The following is a 20,763-nucleotide window of genomic DNA, read 5'->3' as shown; positions in this document are numbered from 1 at the left end:
TTTTGCATTTCAGACTTTTTGCATTTCAGATTTTTTGCATTTCAGATTTTCAATACATTTCAGTTCCAAATCTGGTCTTCTGTCATTGTGCTTCTACTTATACCTACAATCATTGTCACTAATAACTCAGAATTTATGCTTTAATACTCATTTCCAGATTTGCAGAAGAAAATCCACTTAAAAATGAAAGTGAGGCCATGGCGTATGGCACCTTCACTGTGTATTTAAATTCTTTTTAAGAAGTTCTAGACTATGTAGGCTTGAGTGCTACTTTTAAATTATGCTACATATTGAAAGCTATATATGAGCTTACAGAATAAATTCAGGTTCAAGTAAAAATACATACTTTTTTCCTGTTTCTGTTCAGTGTACTGTACACAGTAAAGTGTGAGGTAAATACAGAAAAGATATGGTCTCTGCCCTCGAGCTTGAAATGCCATTGAGGGAACATAAAAGTGCTAGAATTCATTTGCATGTCTATATTAATATCCTTGAGAGGGGGAGATTAAGCTGTGACCACAAATCAGAATATGGTAATTTATACACATGGGCTAACAAAATTTAACAGCTTATATATTTAGTACTTCACAGTATATAGAATATTTTCACATACATTATTTCACATACATTATTTTCACATACATTATTTCTTTTCATCTTTACAATAACCCTATGTGGAGAAAGAGCAGGTACTGTTATCTTCATCTTACAGATGAGGAAATAAGGCCTGAAAGAAGTCCAAGACCAGTCAGCTGGCAAATGGTAGAGATGGAATAAGAACCTATATCTGTTTGATTCCGGTTCTCACTCCTCTAGATCACGCTATTTATTCCTCAATAACTTTTATTCAGATTATCAGAAGTCTACTGTGGTCACTAAACTGACAGGAAACAAATTGAAACAACTGAATTTTTTTGTTCATCTCTTTTTTCAGTGTGCATACATTTCTGTATATGTTTGGGTTTGCACATGAGTATGCACACTTACACATGTATAGAAAGAAACCAGACAATATTTTCTGGTATATTACTTTCTACAAATGTAATATTTCCCCAAATTTCTTCCCATGGTCCTCTCCTCGCTTCTTTCTGTAATTTCCTTTATTTTCATGACTTTAAATACCACTTCTACATTGATCGAGCCCCAAGGAACATGCAGATACCTCAGAGTCATTTTTGATTCTTTTGTATCTCTCTCCCAAATCCAGTGCCCATTGCATCTTTTCCATTACCACTTCCACCATTCTAGTATAGGCCCTAATCAACTCATTCCTGAATGTTGATTACTCTCTGCCTTCCCTATTTTTCCTCTTACGCATCTAGTCCCACTAATATGTATACCTCCTTGATCATGTCTCTCCCCTATTCAACAACCTTAAATTCTTCACCATTTCTTATAGGATAATATCCATTAACCCTTAGCTAAACACTGCTACAGTCTGATGCAACACTTTTGTTCATGTTAGCCTCCTACACCTTTACAAATACTATGTATACTCTCCATAACACTGCCTCTGTGAAAAGTCCATAATAATTTCTCTAGCCCTAGAGTATGTGGTGTATAATCACTTGTTTGACTATAAATTATGTACTCCTTACTCCTGTGATATTTTGTATTATTTTCTTTTTTTAATGTAGTGTTCCAGCTATTTGTCTTATCTTCTCAGCAAAACTATAAGCTCCATGAGGGCAAGTACTGTCTCTCATTCATCTTCATACACCTGTTATCATCTACCAAAATACCTAAACTCAGTAGATGCTTCATAGATGCTTGTTGATTTTGTTTTAATAGTATTGGTTTAAGACAAGAGGAAATAATAAGAATGAAATAAGTAAAAATGTTAATTTTTGCATGACAGTATCTGAAAGGCATTTTTTTTAACAAAGTGAATGTGAAATCTAAACAAGGAGCTTTCTGCTGAAAGAAAAAAAAATGTAGTTAATAGGAATAGTTTCAGTCCTAATGTGTATACTACTTTTATTTTTTCAGATATTAGAAAGAATATCTACAAGAGGTTGATCAATCATTAATGAAATGACAAAAATATCCCTTTACTATTTTTGGTTTAATTCCTTAGATTCCTATGCACTTTTTGCATTTTTGCCAAGAGCATCTTGTTAACTATCAAAATTCTGCAACATCGATTTTTAGAGTGATAGTGTACTAAATTGTATTAAAGTAATATCATTACCAAAGTGGAATTTATACTCTATGTCAAGTCACCTTCAGTAGGATTCAATATGGATTCAATTTCTGCCTTATTGCATTACAAAATTGTTGGCACCACAATAGACAGTCTTTATCAACGCAAGTGACTTAAAAATGTCACCCTTCATGTCCGAACACATCAAATTTGATTATCTTTCTTCTGACCTGGAAAACAATGCTTCAACATTGTGCACATCAGAAAAGGAAATAGGGACAACATGGAATACAGGCGAGTCACTTTACTTGAGACTCAGTAGATGACACTTGCTTATTATATAAAGAAGCAGCTATTGTGCATGGGTGAGAGTGAGACCCAGAGAGCATGAGAGTGAGAGAGATGCATCCTCAAACTGTGTTCTCTTAGTTCTCTCAGATAGTCTATTTTGATGATGACAGGCCAATTGAATCAACCTGCTGTGTCAATTTAGCCAAACAGGTGGTAGACTATTTTACACCTCATTGAGTCAGCTAGTTGACTGGCTAAATTGATTGAAATTGATTAGTTGTTCTGGTGTATCACAGACAGGTCTGAATGTCCTCCTTGACCATGGGGTATGAGGCTTACACAAGCCATATTTCCTAGCACAAAACTACAAGATTTTAGTTGAGGACTATAACACGCTACATAAGAGATAATAGAAGGTTGTCACCTCATATACCCTGGCATTTAAAGAACTCAAAATAAAAATACCCAAGATGATGTTATTAGGGAGAAGAGAGATTTTTATAGTCCGTAGAAGATCATTTTAGTGTTTTTGAGATTGTACAACAATTAGACTGAGCAGGGACTTGGATCCTGGGTACTCAGTGGTACACAGGAAGACTCCTTTTACAACTAAGCCATTTGGGACAACTATGCAGTTTTTAGATGCAACCACTGGAGGGTGTTTGATTTTAATCCTTCCTTCCTGAATGAGGAAATTCATGTTCTCTGAATTCCGATTTGCGAGTGTAACCTGCAAAGGTTCTTAAAAAGGCCCTTTGACCATTTTTCTTTTCCATCAACATTTCAGAGCTGGCTGAGCAGTCACCATGTCACGATTAACGAGTTTTTCCTTGGCATTTTTAGCACGCATTCAGGAAGTCGATGAAGTATATGAATAATATACTTGATTTACACATGAATGACAGAGTAGAACATTTTGGACTTGGTGTATGTGTGTTATTAAAGAAGCTTCTGTGGTCTGTAGTTGCAGCCATTGGTACAGATTTAACAGGCTATGCTATATAAATATAGACACATTCCTGTGGGGGGGGAAGTAGTTACAATATTATAAGCTATGTTTGTCCCTCACATCTCATTTAAAACATGTTGACCCAAGACTGCTCCTTCCTCTAAAAACTAGCAATGAGGCCTTTGAGAATTGTAAAATCAGACTTCATAATATCATTCTTGACCTACAACAATAATTTTCTATGAATCAAACTAATGAAGTCTATGACATAAACCCATTCATGTTTAATGCCTTCACTTTTGATGTATCTTCAGTTTCATTTGTACCACTCTCGTGGTATTCCAATTCAACCTCATCAACACACAAATATTTCTAATGTATACAGTTTCAGAAGTACATGAATGGGTGTCCCCCACCCTTCTTCCTCCCCCTGACACCAATGCACGCATGACTGTGAGTTCACAGAAAGCTTCAATATAAAGATGTCACTCTCCAAGGTGAGGTATAGGTAACTGTACCCTTCTCGCATGCCCTACTAGAGAAGTGTCGTTTGACCATCATGGAACAGCACAGGTGGGAAGATTTGACACAAACATTTTTCCTAAATGCTAAAACTAAAAGTCTTCAGATCTGGACATTATTTTCCTGGCAGTGACCTACCTTTCCATACTTGAGCCTGTGGCCAGGATCTTCCTTATGTTTTCTCAGGTTTGGTGCATGAATGTGGCAAGAATTTCTACTTTCCAGTAAAAGTTTGGTCTGTCTCTTCCCAGGCTAGAAACATCTGTAGTAGAATAGCAAAAGCAACTTTGTTGCCAACAGGCATCTGAATGTCAGGAGTGACAGGCAACCAAAAGAAAGCCAGAGAGAAAACACCCTACTCAAACTGCCTAGAGACACAAACTTGAGAAGTAGAGATTTTCTCACCCATGCAGCTGCTGGGTTTTGTGGTGTAAAGTACTCTACACAGAGCACATTGTGTTCATAGGGCCTAGTGGATCCTTTAGGAATGAACAGATGTGCTCTGAAGCTGACATGTGACCAACAGAACCCAGCTGTGCAGTTGAGATCCTGAGATTGGGGACATTTTTGGATGAGTACCATTTAGGCTTTTGAGCCCATCTTATCTCAGTGTTTCTGCAGAGATTTAAAAGCATAAAAATATAAAAGTTAATCAACTGGTCAGATGGAGAGAATAGTACTCCAAGACTAAAAGTAGAAACAACCCAATCTTATAGCTTTTGTTTGCCCTTAAGAGAAAGCAAGCAAGGTGCTTAAAAGTGTATGTGCAATACTGATTAACAATTATAAATTGAGCTAGTTTGGGCTGAAGTTTTAGAAAAATCTATAGATGATTAAGTGCACATTAAAGAGAAAAAATCTTTTAAAGTCTTTTAGCTCAGTTTCCTCTTCTAATCATAGGAAGACTATGGGGATCTCTGTGTGAGTTCTTCCTGCATTATTGCACCAGAGAAAGACACTAGTGAGTGAAAAATATTATCGTGCGTATGGCTGATCAGCCATGTCTATTGAAATTATATTTATGAATTTGGCCTCAAATATCAAATTGTCTTTCCATTTGTTTTCATGCTCAAATTTCTATTAGTTTCTCTCACTCAAGAATCCTAGGACTCTTTCAGTAATTTAAGGGAAAATTATAATGTCTGATTACATTCTTGCATGTGCTAGAACTTCCTCCCTATTCTAATCTTCAGTTCTTTAATGGCCATGTGATTGTGCTGACATTGAAATGACAAATGACTAGAGAATACATCTGGTGTCACATGATCCCTAGTCACTTATGAAGTGAGGCATGCAAAAAACATTTTTGTACATGGATCTGTAGCTACTCATTGCCAATAGTTCCTCTAATAGCTGGACATATTGGATACCATTCAAGGAAATTGTCCTTGGGGAGTAATAAATTCCTTTTCCAGGCAATCTGACGTCTGTGACCTAAAAAGTGTGAGGCAGGGGTGACATGCACAGGCATGGAAATTTAACACATTGTGTACAATTTACTCACATGGAATAAAATTAGATAAGCCCACCATTCCCTTCATGTTAGTCAAGAGAGAGGGAACTGTATCCAATATGCCCAGCAAAATACTGCGGTCAATGGACTGAGGTTTCTCATCAATGTTTGAGGTAAAGGAAGAATCCACTGTGTAGAATTTCAATCAGGAAATCTACTTTTTGGATAGCACAAAGAACAGACACCTTAAAAAAAAAGTAGAAGACCAGGATAAAATTGTCTTAAGTACCAAAGGAACCACAGAAAAGACTATATAAGGAGCAAGTTGTCTTGTTCCATATTTATCAAGATTGCACTGATTAGAATTAGTTATATCTACAAATTTTTAGGGCATGAGTTTAAGGGGGAAAAGAGGAGGGGAAGAACATTTTGCAGACTCTCTTTGTTTGCTACTCTCCACATTTTCTTTCTTTTAGTATTCTCTGAATGTGTTCTATTACTTACCTCTATTCTCAGTGAAGAGGTAAAGAGGGAAGAGAAAGAATTTAGAGATGTGGACAACATTCCAGAGTAAATTCTGCCCACTGTCATGCTTCCCTGTCCATCCACTGGTGAAATGCTATAGCAAAAGTAAAGGATTCATTACCAGAAATACAGCCTCCAAACTCAAAACTGTAAATAAATTGTGGTTCCCTGCACTCACAAGGACTCAACAAATCCATGTTAATGTTGATCAACTTTTTAATCAGAATCAGTTAGAACACTTACACTAGTCAATAGAAAACAAAACTCCTGCCAAAAAATTTAGCCCAGTGAACTATGAATTATCAAGCCAAGGACTTAGAGGAGGGGCCAGGGAAGGTTTTTATAGGGCAAGTAATATCACACACTGTTCAGAAAGCCCCCTACTCCCCTCACACACACCTGGCTAAATAAAAAATTTTGTACCCTCAATATCTGTGGCAGACAACACAGATTCTTACATCTGCCAGATACAGAAGCAAGACCCAAAAGCTTTAGCAACGTTGGCCAAGACAAAGAGTGAAGTTGTCAACCTGTATCTCTTTCAATAGGTTAGTATTAAGTATCATTATTTTACATGCAGGTAGTATTTTCAGTAAGACTACATTATAAAGTACCTCACTGTATGCCTCTATTTATACCAGAGGTCTAATAATTTTTTACCAAATATTTAGTGCTGAGTAATACACTTTTTTTGATACATGTGAAACCTGTATTATTTTTGCTGGTTTTTCCTCACCAGTCATAGGAGTGGATCAATCACTGTCAGAAATTGTCTTGATTTTAAGTATTGACATATTAACCCATAGGTTTAATAAATATCACCATTTATAGCTATCAATTAACTAATATTCACTAAAATTGGTGGGGTATTATTCAGTTTTGATGCATCCTATCTCACCCTAATGATTTTTCTGTTTAACTGATATTGGTTGTACATAGCTGTGAATATAAGCCTACCAAGATTCTATTATTTGAACCTGGCAAAGTAATAAATTATGCTTTTGTTTACAGACTAAGTATTTGTCTTTTAATTTTTAATATGCTATCTGCCCCTAATAATGATCCTGACATAAGTGGAAGTGTCAACACAAAGATAATTTATAAGTAGCTAATTGATTAGTTTGATAAATCATATGGTTAGTAGGCAGTAGCAAGACCACATAGAAATTCATGAATGAGAGTGTTTTCACCTTGTCCTTCTGCCTACATCTGCAGTAGATTCAAAGCCTGGCATTTAAGAGTACTGAGTTCTTTTGGGAAAGAATATACACCCCATTAGAAGCAATTTCTTGGGGCTGCCATTATATTCTTTCTGCTTCTATTTTGTCCTTTTATTTCTTCCTTCAGTTTACATTTTGCTTTGTTAATGTGTCCTGTTTTCAAGTCACTTTTGTAGACTGAATTCTATTTTTCTAAATACACTGGAATTTTGGTTTATACAACTGTCCGTTTTTTTTGTTTGTTTGTTTTTTTACAAAATTGTGAAGATCACAAATAGGTTAAGTGTAATAGCTTTGTTTCATGGCTGATAATCTAGTGTGGTTTCATAGCCTTGTTTAGAGAAACAGAATGCTGTCAGACACAACCCTCTTTAGTTTTTTCTGTCATCGTAAGTTACTTCAAACTAAAATCTGCAAAGAAATAATGACCTTTCATTTAAGGGATACTTTATATTTTTATGTGGAAAAAAAGAGTCTTTTAAGGGATTCCTGCTACTCAGTTGCTAAATTTGCCTGAACAAGTCAGGGCAAGATTTAGCGAGTATTCTTATGTGTTGTGGATTTAGGGATTTTTTTTTGAAAAACATTTCTTTATTATCTCTTCGTGGTAAGAAACCTTTTAAAACGGTTTCTGAAGTTTTCTAACATGTCTCCCACAAAACCACAGCCCTACCATGACAAACACCACTGCCTGTCATGGACTACACTAGCTATGGACCAGCAATGCCTTAACTTGATGCCTGTTTCTGCTTAGTTTATTTGGAACTTTTCCAAACCTAAACATCCTGATTGGTCTCTAATTCAGGGGTGGCAACCTTTCTCTGTAAAGGTCCAGAGAATAAATATTTTAGGCTTTGTAGGTTATATATGGTCTCTGTTGCATCATATTCTTTATTTCTTTTACAACCCTTTAAAAATGTTTTAAAAAATCATTCTTAGCTCACAGGCCATACAAAAACAGGACATGGTCCTAATGGATCAGGCTCCAATTCACAGTCATTGGATACAGACATGCAACCCCAGGGTAAGGGGAAAATTATTTTGGGCACTTGCTGTGTAGGAGCCAGCAACGACTGCCTGGCTAAAGATTAGCAAGTAAAAAATATTAACTCTACCTGTTGGGTCCCTTGCTAATTTATTTATACTTTTCATGATATCTAGGTCCTTGTTTTTTCCCAAAGATAAAGAGACAGAAAGAAAAGATTTAGGAAGGGAGGGAGAAAGGGGGCAAAGGGAGATAGGCAAAAGAGGAAGGGAGAGTAAGACAGGGGAAGGGAGAAAAAAGTGAGAAAGCAAAGAGGGAGGTAAAAAGACAAGAGAACCAGCACAGGAAAAGAAAAAAAAAAGAAATGGAGAAAGAAAGAGGAGCAAAGGGGGTGAGAATAAGAAAAAAAAACATAGAAAAACAGAGAGAACAAGCCAGAATATGGAAGCTAGGGCACAGTCTCTCCTTTTCCTGAGAGCCAGGCAGCTCTTAGCGGCACCTCCCCAGCTGCTTTCAAACATTGAGGTTGCTGCCCAGCCACTGATCACCATCCCAAGAAGTGAAATGTGGGCTTCACATCTGAAAACTTCCACTTGGTTTTTCACCAAGTGAAATGGAACACGAAATTCAGGGCCCAAGAAAATGGCTCATGTTTTCTTTGGGACACTTGGGCTGTGTCTACCCAGGGAAAATTTAGATGTACTGACTGACTGACTCCAGTGCATATGATTAATGTATATATAGGGCAAACCAGGATAATTCAGACCTTTTTTTCTTCCAGAGCAGGTTTTCAGCCGGAATTATCTGGATGGTTGCCTCAACTCTCCACTAGGCTTTGCCAGGATAAGCACAGCCAGTGTAGTATGCAGGAGACAGGGACCACTCCCTCTCTCCAAGGTTCCCTTCAACACCCACACCCTGTGCAGCTGAGTGTAGTGGGATCTGTCCTGACAGGCATTCTTTCTGGGGGCAAGTGAAAATTCTGTTTAATGAATCTCTAAGAAGCCCCCCAAACCCTAAATTTTGCATTCTGCTTAGCTGTCAAATGGCAAAGTGTAATAGAATGGTGAAGGGGGAGAACAATATTAATGCGGAAAAATGTTGTACCCTGTTCCCTTCCCCAATCAAGAAAGAGGATAATAAAGCCAAAGCCTATGACTTCCCAGTCAAATTCATTAGTGTGTATGTATATAGTTTCTCTTATGACTGAACACTTGAGTTGTAATTTTCTTGAAATGGATAGAGATATGTATAGCTATACCTTTTGTTTTTAAAAGTATATTTTAAAAATAAATTACATCCCAACACATAGAAACAGCGTTGTTCATAGAGGTATAGTTTCTGTGACAAATGTGCTCCTGCCAAGGTTTGTACAGATCAATTTTTAAAAATTAAATGTAAAGCTACAATTAATGAGGGAAGAATGCTACTTGGAATAATTCCTCAGTAAATCATTTGGTAAGGAATTCTTCTGTAAAAATAACAATTAACTCATACATAACCTGGTAAAACTGTGTTTTCATGGACTCCTGCACTTATACCATGTATAAGTTTGGGGTTTGGTTTTGTTTCATTTTGTTTGGAGGAAAGGTGAAAAGAATAATGGGAAAGATGCATGATAGTTTATTTTACTGTATCTTACAGATCCAACTTCTAATGATGAAGCTTCCCACATAACTTCTTTCTTTTTGGGAGCAGAAAGAAAGGAAGAAAATGAAGAGTCAGAGCTGTTGATACATTGGGATAATATTTTTCCACTCTATTGAAACTTTCTACCTTTCCTTCCATTCTGTTTCACCAGTTCTCTAAATGACAATTACAGAGTGATAACTTCCCCATTGCTACTTGTGTGGTATTTTTGTTTGGTTTTTTGTTTTCATTTTTATTTTTTGCAGATTTCAATGCTGATTTTTTTTCCTTGAAAACATGATCTCTAAAAGAAAATGCATAAAATTCTTAATGGGTTCCCTCCCCACTTAGAAGTTGCCTTATTCCCTCAGATACAGTCTCTGTAACTACTGCATGAGAAAGTCCTGAAATGTATTAAGTAAAAACCAAAACAGCAGTAACAACAAATTGTTAAATGGGCAATTCTCTGTGTATCTCTCAAAAAGTTTTTTGTTTATCTGTAGGGTGTATAGAAAATTTGCTCTTTTTCACTTGTGAAAGTGTTCTTGCTGCCAAATGGTAGAAATAAAACCCTGGAAAAGAGAGATCATCTGTAAAATATGCATCTGTAAAATAAGTTTCTCTTTTCAAATGGCTTGTACTGGGCTGTTTGGTGGCCCCTCACTGTGTACTGGACGTGACTCCTTGAAAGCAGTCTGTAACCTTGGGCAGATTTGCAGTGACAAATGTTGCTATGCTTCTGTAAGCACTGCTTCTGCTAGAGGGCACTGTACATTAGACAAGGCCTTGTGCTCTGCTTAGTAAAGACAGCTCTCTGTTGCAGCACCTGTGTCCAAGTCTCCATTTGTTAACACATGTGTGTGTTTCCCTTTTTGGCGGATAAGACTTTGGGAAGCACGGTTGCAAAAGGATTATTCCATGGGATAAACAAATCTAGAGTTCGTTGAGTGTTTTTCTACTAGGAAAAGGACATAACTTGTTCACCTCACTTTCAGAATTGTTCCACAAAGTAGAGCAAAGACTTCTCAGTTGATAGACTCCTCCCCCCTTACTGTTCTTTCCACACCACCCCCCACCTCTGACTCCACCCCTCACTCCTCCTCTGAACAAAGAGCAGCTGGTTCAGATTAAACTCATGGACACACACACACACACACACACACACACACACACACCACTTCCCTACCTCCGGGTTTGAAGGGCAAAATGGAGAATGTAAGGTTGCAAAGAACAGAAGGTATTCTGAGAAACAAGCTAGGATTGTAGAAGAGATTTTCCACCATCTCTAGCACATTATCTTTGAAGCATTTGTATATATATATATATATATATATATATATATATATATATAAAATATATATATATATTATATATACATAGACCCCCTACTTGTTTAGTAGTTGGAAACTGGGGGAAAAGCAAACCAAACCCGTAAATACAGTGACCTTCATTAAAAGGTTCCATTTCTCTTTTCATCAACCCGCTGATTGCTTGTTCACTTAAGAGTACTAGCCTTGAAGCCTGCCTTGAATTAAATGATTAAGTAAATAAAAATAACTGAACTACACCTAAGCTCTTAAGAAGTCAGAGTTTATATAGCTAACAGAACACTGTAAGTAATGATGAGGGGAAAGAAAAGTATTAGAAGATTTTTTTTTCATTTTTATTTTTAAGGCAACGAGCCTTCTGAGTGTGCAATACAAGAAAAGAAAATGTGATGTACCTTAGTGAAAGACTGGATCTTTGCTATACTAGGGTGCAAACCTAATGCTTTAAAGACTGGAAATGTCTTTGTTTTACTTTTTCTCTCTTTCTGTGATTTGTAGCCTACATTGAAGATCTCACAAGATGTGTTGAGCAAAGCAGAAGACTTATTATTGTGCTAACTCCAGACTATATTCTCAGACGAGGATGGAGTGTTTTCGAATTGGAAAGCAGACTCCATAACATGCTAGTCAGTGGAGAAATCAAAGTGATTTTGATTGAATGTACAGAATTAAAGGGGAAGGTGAATTGCCAGGAAGTGGAATCACTAAAGCGCAGCATCAAACTTCTGTCCTTGATCAAGTGGAAGGGACCCAAGAGCAGCAAATTAAATTCTAAGTTTTGGAAGCACTTAGTATATGAAATGCCCATCAGGAAAAAAGAAATGCTTTCTCGGTGTCATGTTCTGGACTCCGCAGAACAAGGACTTTTTGGAGAACTCCAGCCTATACCATCTATTGCCATGACCAGTACCTCGGCCTCTCTGGTGTCATCTCAAGCTGACCTCCCAGATTTCCACCATTCAGATTCGATGCAAATGAGGCACTGTTGCAGAGGTTATAAACACGAGATGCCAACCACCACCTTGCCAGTACCTTCCTTAGGCAACCACCACACCTATTGTAACCTGCCTCTGACACTACTCAATGGACAGCTACCCCTTAATAATGCCCTGAAAGATACCCAGGAATTTCATAGGAACAGTTCCCTGCTACCTTTATCATCCAAAGAGCTTAGCTTCACCAGTGATATTTGGTAGCGGAAAATCTGAAGTCTTCTGAACAGCTATGTGAGCATAAAAATTTCTGCTATACCAAGCAAAAAGTACACCTAATAACATTGAGGTGCTGAAAAGGTGTTCAAAGAAAAAGGCACAGAAATCACTTTTGTATCTAATTCTTTTTGTTTACATTTCCAGAGTAGTGGGGGGATAGAAGGACCTGCTTTTGTAGTATAGTACGTTGTTCCAATGTACAGTTTTGATTTCTTCCTTAAAAGAAAACAATATTAAATTCTATTCTATAGAGTAGGTTTTATGATACCACTTAGACTGCAAGTTTGGTAGGTAAGTTAATATTTATGAATATTTCAGTATTTACATGTTATTTGAAAGCAGGAAATTTAAAGACTTTAACTGAATTTGAAATTTCTGAACTAAGTTTTAAGGGGAAAAGAGAACTTCTATAGAGTAACCAAAAATCAGGAATTATCAAGAAAGAAGTGTTGAGGCATCCCAAGTGGAAGATTGTTTGTAGAGGAAGATCAGTTAAGAAAAAATCTGATTGAAACGTTTAGAACTTCTTCAACATAATGGACAACTTCTGTGTACTAAATCAACACTCATAATGAGAGTTTTTAGTTTTATTAGGGAAGCACATCTTCTGTAGGCAAACTGGTAGGTAGATAAACAATGTACATTTCTTAAGCAAATGAATAGGCTGTTCTTTTAGGATGGTGTTAAACAAATCTTATGGCATTTTAGCCTATTAACAAAGTTTTACACATTTGAAAACACATTTTAAGTTATGCATTTTATTGCTTGCTAAAAAATTCAGATTTGGATTTTTTCCAAATGATCTCTTGACCTGATATAAGCTTTATATGAAGATGCTCACATCTTCCTACTTTTATTTCAACATCGTTGGAGTTTGAATTTAAATAAATATTGACTGCAAGAGTCAGCAGTAGAAAAGAAATGAAACAATATTCACAGATGAAGTACTAAATGATTCAAGTTTACTAGTGTTAGAGCAGCAATTGCAGTGATTCTCATCTGAAATTTAGTTGTGAAACAGACTATTCTGTACATACACAATATCTGCTTGGCCATGTGTGCAAGGCTCCTTCAGAAGTATCTCTATTCCTGATGCTTCAATATGTATATTTTATAGACTAAACTTCTCTACCCTCACATTGTGACTGTGACTGTACCATATCAGAAAATTCCTGTGAATATCTAACATATTATGAATTTGCTGAAAGGAATGTGCCCCTATTCTAATATTTATTGTGAATTACTACTTTATGTTCTTTCCGATTAATTTTGGTGTGCTCTCCACAAAGATTCCTGTGGGGGGTAAATTGTTAATTGAGTTTCATTCTGGCATTTTGTATATGGTTCTTAAGTCATGTTTTGGGGCAAATATAAACAAGTACAAATGTACACAGTGTGTAAGAATTTTCCCAGTCCTTGTAATTGTGAAACTCAAATGTGTAAGAGAACATTAGGTAACATGTTTGATTATTTCTTTCAACCTCTTTACATGACTGATTCCCTATAATCCATGGGTTTTGTTCAAAGTACTTGTTTTTCTGCTGCTTTTCTATATCCAGCTGCTCAGAAAATGCATTATGCACCAACAGTATGTGAAACCTTAGCAGTGATACATGTTCATTTCACAGTGGGACAATTAGTTGCTCCTTTAAAAAGTACTGTCCAATGCATAGGTGTTTCATAGATGTATTTTTTTCCACTGAGAAAAGTGATTTTTGCTTCTGTAGAAACTTTAGGTATTTCAAAATGGAAATTTATCGATTCTGAACTGTTTTCCAAGTGTTACAAAGTTGTATTTACTCTCATTGTTCTTTAGTGATATGTGTAATTACTAAGTTAATAACCTGCATGAAATGAGTAGTACATGTTTAAGTGACCAATTGTACTTTTTATTAGTTTGTTTTTCACAGAAGTCTAGATTAATTCAAATAGAATGTTCAGTGGTATTTTTAAACTAATAGTTCTGTATTGAGCATGCCAGTTCTGAAAATATAACATGGGTCTCTCTGCTTCCTTTATTTACAATGATTAAACGTGGGTAGCAATTTGAGTTGGCTGGCCACAATGTGTCCTTTCACTACTAGTAGGTAGTCAAAAACAGAGCATTCACACTTGTGTTGGGGAACTTGACAAGAAACCTTTTCTACCATTTTCAGGAACCAATGTGTACACTATCTATAAAAATTTATTTCTAGATGGCAATTCAAAATTCAATTTTCATCTGAGATTTTTTAAAAAGATATAGCCCATATGGACATAATAAGTATTTAGTCTAGAACATGATGCATTCTTCCAGTTGCTTTCACAGTGGGAAAAATTTTTCTTCTCAGTTTTTCACTGAAATGGATTTTGGAAATTTAGAAAAATACTGATGTAACTAGTTCCCATACATTCATAACAACTTTATATAGCTCATCCACCAACAGTATGCTTACTTTTTAAAATTGAGGCTATTTTAAGGTGAAACATTCTGAAAATGTCAGAAATTATGAGACAAGTGAGAAATGCACAAAAGCAATAGATACATAGGAAATGAAAACTGCATTAAAAATAAACAACGCTCAGAGAGATGGACAACACATACATGGTTTTAATTTGACAAAGTGTGAAATCCAGCAGGTTTGGCAATCTATGTGCTCCAATCTAACTGGAGACTCTGAAAGGTAGCTGGATGGTTCTTGAAAAGACGTAAGAAGGTATCTCTTCTCATCCCAAGTCTTAATTGAATTAGATCCAAATATGTTCTGCTTTCAATCACTCTCATTTAAAAATGGGTAAAATGGCACTTGAGGGCTTCTGATAAGACAAACCCAACTTTTCATCATGTGAAAAGGTGATATTTTGTTGAAGATCTGTGGCTGTTTAAAAGTAGGAAATAGGCTTCAGTGAGAGGAGAAACAGTTCAGTTATGAAGGAAATTTATAGAAATTTATACAAGATTTTCAAGAGAACATGGAAATGAGTAGTATCCTATGTATTACCTCTGTAACAAGTTGGAAAATGGCTGGTGTGAGAAAGAAGGAAATCATGGCAAGTAAAAGAAGGAGACTCTCTGAGGCACTTGGTGGTTGAAGGGCTTACAAGTATATAGAACCACTGGTTTCAAGCATTTACTGCCCTTTGGCATTTTATTTTTAAATAAATTAGCTGGTTTTCACCAAGTGTTTTCTAGAAGATTAAATAATGACCAAGGGAAATATCCTGAAAATTGCACATATAAATCTTTATGCTCCTTGTATTCATTTTCCAAGGTGAGGTAGTGATCTGATAAAACCAGAGTGAAGTTAAGACAGAAAATAGTTCCATAGTGTCCAGCTAAGTTTGAACACTTGCAATTGTTGTTGCTCTTTTCTGGGAGATAATTTAATGTAGAAAATTGTCTGGCTCAAATTTCTCTATGACTCATGCATTTTTGTTCTAAGATGTTTGATAGGAGGTCACAGTGTTGAACATCAAGGCACTCTGATGAATATACGGGGCTGTTTGATAAACAATAATTCACTTCAAACTCTTTCATATCAAATTTGTCCTTTTTAGAACTAAAATCAGCCATAGGCAATTTAAGAAGATTATTCAGCACTCTAATTGCTGTGAAATCAGAACTTGTAAAATCACCTACACCCATCAAAGCTTGTCTTCCCAAATGCTCACTGCTAGTTAATCAAACAAATTTCTCCAGATATTACTAAAGTCAATCGTGACTATTAGATGCCCACTGTGTACTCTCCACTACAAAAAGTATGATAGAAATATTTTTAAAAAATTGAAGTCCCTGTTCTCAAGTATTTTACACATCAAATGCAAGAAGAAAGGGGTATTTGCAGAACACAGTCCAGTGTAGAAAAATTAATATCGTACACACAGAGCTGATAAGTGAGGTGGGGTGATTCAGTCCTGAATTGGGCAAGAGTTAAGTTTGGAACAGAGGGAACAAGTAGTGAAAAAAAGGCAATTTCCCAAATGTGGAGAATAGCACATGTAAAGACTGAGGGGGAAATAAATAAGTCCTATTTAGCTGATGAGCAAATTTGGCTAGCAAGGGCAGAAATCTATGTGAGCGCATAATAAAAAATAAGGCTAGGAGAATCTCTGCAACATGCACCTGGTACGGAGAATTAGATGGAGGGAAACAATTGTGTCAGGGAGGCCAGTCGGGGGGCTGTTGTCATAGTCCACACGTGAGGTGATAAGAGATGGAGGGTGATGGCCTGGATATTCTCAAAAAAAAGGCAAATTTGAGGATGAAGAGGAATAGGCAGGATGTGGGATGTGAAAAATGGAAATGAAGAGAAAACACAGTCAATAAAGACTCCAAAGTTCAGAAAATTTAGTTGTATCAAAGGAATTATTTTAGAATATTTAACTTACCTTCTTAACTGAGCACCCTCACACTGTAAAGACAAGGATAGAGACAACATAACAATAGGTATATTTGCTACTGGATCAAACCTGAAGTGTTTGCAGGAGAATATTTGTCAGGAAAGGCAAAGTGCTTCAGCAAATCTGATTTAGAAACAAAATTACATTTACTCCACTGAGTATAATCACAAAATCTTAAACAAGGAATTGATGGAATTTGATCATTTATATTTCATCTGATTCTCTTCAAATTCTTCACTTCACTTTGGAGTAAAGAATTATGATCTTAAAGACACTGAAGTTATTCAATCAGAGGAAACTCTAGGAGGCAGAGATTGGGGGTGTTTGCCATGAGTTTTAAAACAGAAAAAGCAACAATATCTTTGATGAATATAGATACAAAATCCCCAACAAAATATTAGCAAACAAAACTCAACAACACATAAAAAGTATCATACACCATGATCAAGTTGGATCCATTCCAGGGTCACAAGAATGGTTCAACATATGCAAATCAATGCGATATTACACATCAATAAAAGAAAAAAAACACATAAATTCAGCAAAAGCATTTGATAAACTTCAATATCAGTTCATAATAAAAATTCTTGCCAAAGTTGGTATAGAGGGAACATATCTCAACATAATAAAAGCCATTTATGACAAACACACAGCCAACATAATACTAAATGGTGAAAAGCTGAAAGCCTTCTCATTAAATTCTGGAATAAGACCAGGATGCACACTCTCACCAGTTCTATTCAACATAGTATTGGAAGTTCCAGCCACAGCAATCAAACAAGAAAAAGAAATAAAAGGTCTCCAAACAGGAAGGGAAGAGTAAAATTGTCATTATATGCTGATGACATGATACTCTATATAGAAAACCCTAAAGACTCCACACAAAAACTATTAGAACTGATAAATGAATTCAGCAAGGTAGCAGGATACAAGATTAATATACAGAAATCTGTTGCACTTCTTTACGCTAACAGTGAAATATAAGGAGAAAGTAAAAACAATCCCATTTAAAATCACATCAAAAAAATAAAATACCTAGGAATAAACCTAACCAAGGAGATGAAAGACTTATAGGCTGAGAACTATAAAACACTGATAAAAGAAATTGAAGATGATTCAAGGAAATGAAAATGTATGCCATGCTCTTGTATTGGAAGAATTAATATAGTTAAAATGGCCATACTACCAAAAGCAGTCTACAGATTTAATGCAATCCCTATCAAATTACCCATGACATATTTTTACAGAGCTAGAATAATCCTAATCTTTATATGGAACTGCAAAAGACCCAGAATTGCCAAAGCAATCCTGAGGAAAATGAGTAAATCTGGAGGCATAACCTTTCCAGACTTCAGACAATACTACAAAGCTATAGTAATCAAAACAGTGTGGTACTGGCACAAAAACAGAAAAACAGACACATAGATCAGAATAGAACAGAATAAGAGCCCAGAAATAAACTAAAAATGGCTTAAAGACTTAAACATAAGGCATGAAACCATAAAATTCCTAGAAGAGAACATAGGCAAAACATTCTCTGACATAAATTGTACCAATGTTTCCTTAGGTCAGTCTACCAAGGCAGTAGAAATAAAAGCAAAAATAAACAAATGGGACCCAGTCAAACTTATAAGCTTTTGCACAACAAAGGAAACCATAAACAAAAAGACAACCTACAGACTGGGAGAAAATATTTGCAAACATTGCAACTGACCAGGGCTTAATTTCCAACATATACAAACTGCTCGTACAACTCAACAAAAAACCAAACAACCCAGTCAAAAAATGGGCAGAAGACCTAAATAGACATTTCTCCAAAGAAGACATACAGATGGCCAACAGGCACATGAAAAGATGCTCAACATTGCTAATTATTAGAGAAATGCAAATCAAAACTACAATGAGGTATCACCTCACGTGGGTCAGAATGGCTGTCATCAAAATGTCTACAAATAATAAATGCTGGAGAGGATGTGGAGAAAAGGGACCCTCTTACACTGTTGGTGGGAATGTAAATTGGCGTAGCCACTATGGAAAACAGTATGGAGGTTCCTTAAAAAACTAAGAATTACCACATGATCCAGCAATCCCATTCCTGGGCATATATCCAGAAAGATCAAAAGCACTAATCAGAAAAGATACATGCATGCCAATGTTCACAGTGGCACTATTTACAACAGGCAAGACATGGAAGCAACCTAAATGCCCATCGACAGATGAATGGATAAAGAAACTGTGGTATACATACATACACACACACACACACACACACACACATACATACACGCAATGGAATATTACTCAGCCATAAAAAAGAATGAACTAATGCCTTTTGCAGCAACATGGATGGACCTAGAGATTACATACTAAGCAAAGTCAGGCAAAGACAAATATCATATGATATCACTTATATGTGGAATCTAAAAAATAGTACAAATGAACTTATTTACAAAACAGATTCACAGAAATACAAAACAAACTTATGGTCACCAAATGGGAAGTTGGGGGGGGGGAGAGTAAATTGGGAGTATGGGACTGACAGATGCATGGTACCATATATAAAATAGATAAACAAGAGGGATCTACTGTATAGCACAGGGAACTATATCCCATGATAAATCATATTGGAAAAGAATATGAAAAAGGATATATATATATATATATATAACTGAGTCACTATGCTGTACACCTGAAACTAACACAATATTGTAAACCAACTACACTTAAATTAAAAAGGTAATACGAAAGAAGAAAAACAGAGAAAGTGGACAATGTTCACAAAGAGAAAAATGGGACATGTTGAAGTGTGTTGGAGTGGTGGGAGGGGGTGCAGAGAGTGGACTGTTGATGAACAATAAAGAATTAATAACCATATAAGTATTGAACACAAGGAACCAAATTTCCACCAAAATTGAAGGCAGAGTGATTACCATCTTTTAAAGTATGAAGAAATTTTATAAGGGACATCATATTAGTAAGAATAGATAACTGTTGTTAAGGTCAATAACCCCAATCCTGCATGTATTGTTTTCTCAAATCAGTCCAATGAGGATTAGATGGGGTTATGAGGAGAGGCTCTGCTCCACAGTCAGAGATAGGGTTTTTCCATTTTGTTTCTCTGATATCCTCTAGGTCCAAGGAATCCTCACCATTTAGCCAGTAGATTGGTAAAGAAAGAGGACATGGAAGCTGGTACCAAATGGCCCATAAAAAACACTCATATGCCAAGAGGGAGGAAAGGGGGAGAGAGTTTAGGGGGTAGGAAATGTAGTCTAGCATTGCCCAGAAGGAAAAGGAAATGTAGCTTAATGAACATAGTCTCCATTAGTAAGATGCTGAGCAATTCTTTTCCATAATGCTAGAAGATTAAACTAAAAATAGTCAGGAAAGGGACTTCTCTGGTGGCACAGTGGTTAAAAGTCCACCTGCCAATGCAGGGGACACAGGTTCGAGCCCTGGTCCGGGAAGATCCCACATGCCACAGAGCAACTAAGCCCGTGCACCACAACTATTGAGCCTGCGCTCTAGAGCCTGTGAGCCACAACTACTGAGCCTGTGTGCCACAACTACTGAAGCCCATGCGCCTACAGCCCATGCTCTGCAACAGGAGAAGCCACCGCGATGAGAAGACCGCGAACTGCAATGAAGAGTCACCCCTGCTCGCCGCAACTAGAGAAAGCCGGTGCACAGCAACAAAGACCCAATGCAGTCAATAATTAATTAATTAATTAATTTAAAATAGGCAGGAAAGTTATAGGAAGGAGAGCCTTTACTTTCTAAAGCAGAATACACCAGACTAGATGAAGAGTTTCTGAAGATCAATGGTCATGTCTTATTCCTTGTTATAATCCAAGCACACGTAACAGTGCTGGTCACAGAGTAGACGCTCACATCACATTTCTTGATAAATGGACAAATAAATTTGAGAGCATCTGTGAACTTTTAATTCCTGGAGTCCTTAAAAATATAAGAGGAATTTTTTTTCTTTTGCTTCTTTCAACAAGTAATTTATTGTTTACAATTTAAAAAAAAGAAAAACAGATTATCTCTTTACATCCTGTCTAGGTCTAGAATTTTAGGATTCTAAGTCAATTTGTGGTTGGAGATCAAAGTTTCTTAAGCATTTT

General features: G+C 36.3%; 1 protein-coding gene across 1 annotated transcript in view; it reads left to right on the top strand.

The window, feature by feature from the left end:
- IL1RAPL2 (interleukin 1 receptor accessory protein like 2) overlaps positions 1 to 12,241 on the top strand; it is a 504,586-nt gene extending 492,345 nt beyond the window's left edge. The window contains exon 7 of the mRNA XM_060138167.1: positions 11,544 to 12,241. Coding sequence (XP_059994150.1) covers positions 11,544 to 12,241 — 698 coding nt within the window. The remainder of the gene's footprint in view (positions 1 to 11,543) is intronic.
- Positions 12,242 to 20,763: the final 8,522 nt, after the last annotated feature.

This window comes from Lagenorhynchus albirostris, chromosome X, assembly GCF_949774975.1.
Source record: "Lagenorhynchus albirostris chromosome X, mLagAlb1.1, whole genome shotgun sequence".
NCBI classification, from domain to species: Eukaryota; Metazoa; Chordata; class Mammalia; order Artiodactyla; family Delphinidae; genus Lagenorhynchus; species Lagenorhynchus albirostris.
Note: the sequence above shows the minus strand (reverse complement) of the source record. Positions and strands in the feature narration are given on the sequence as shown.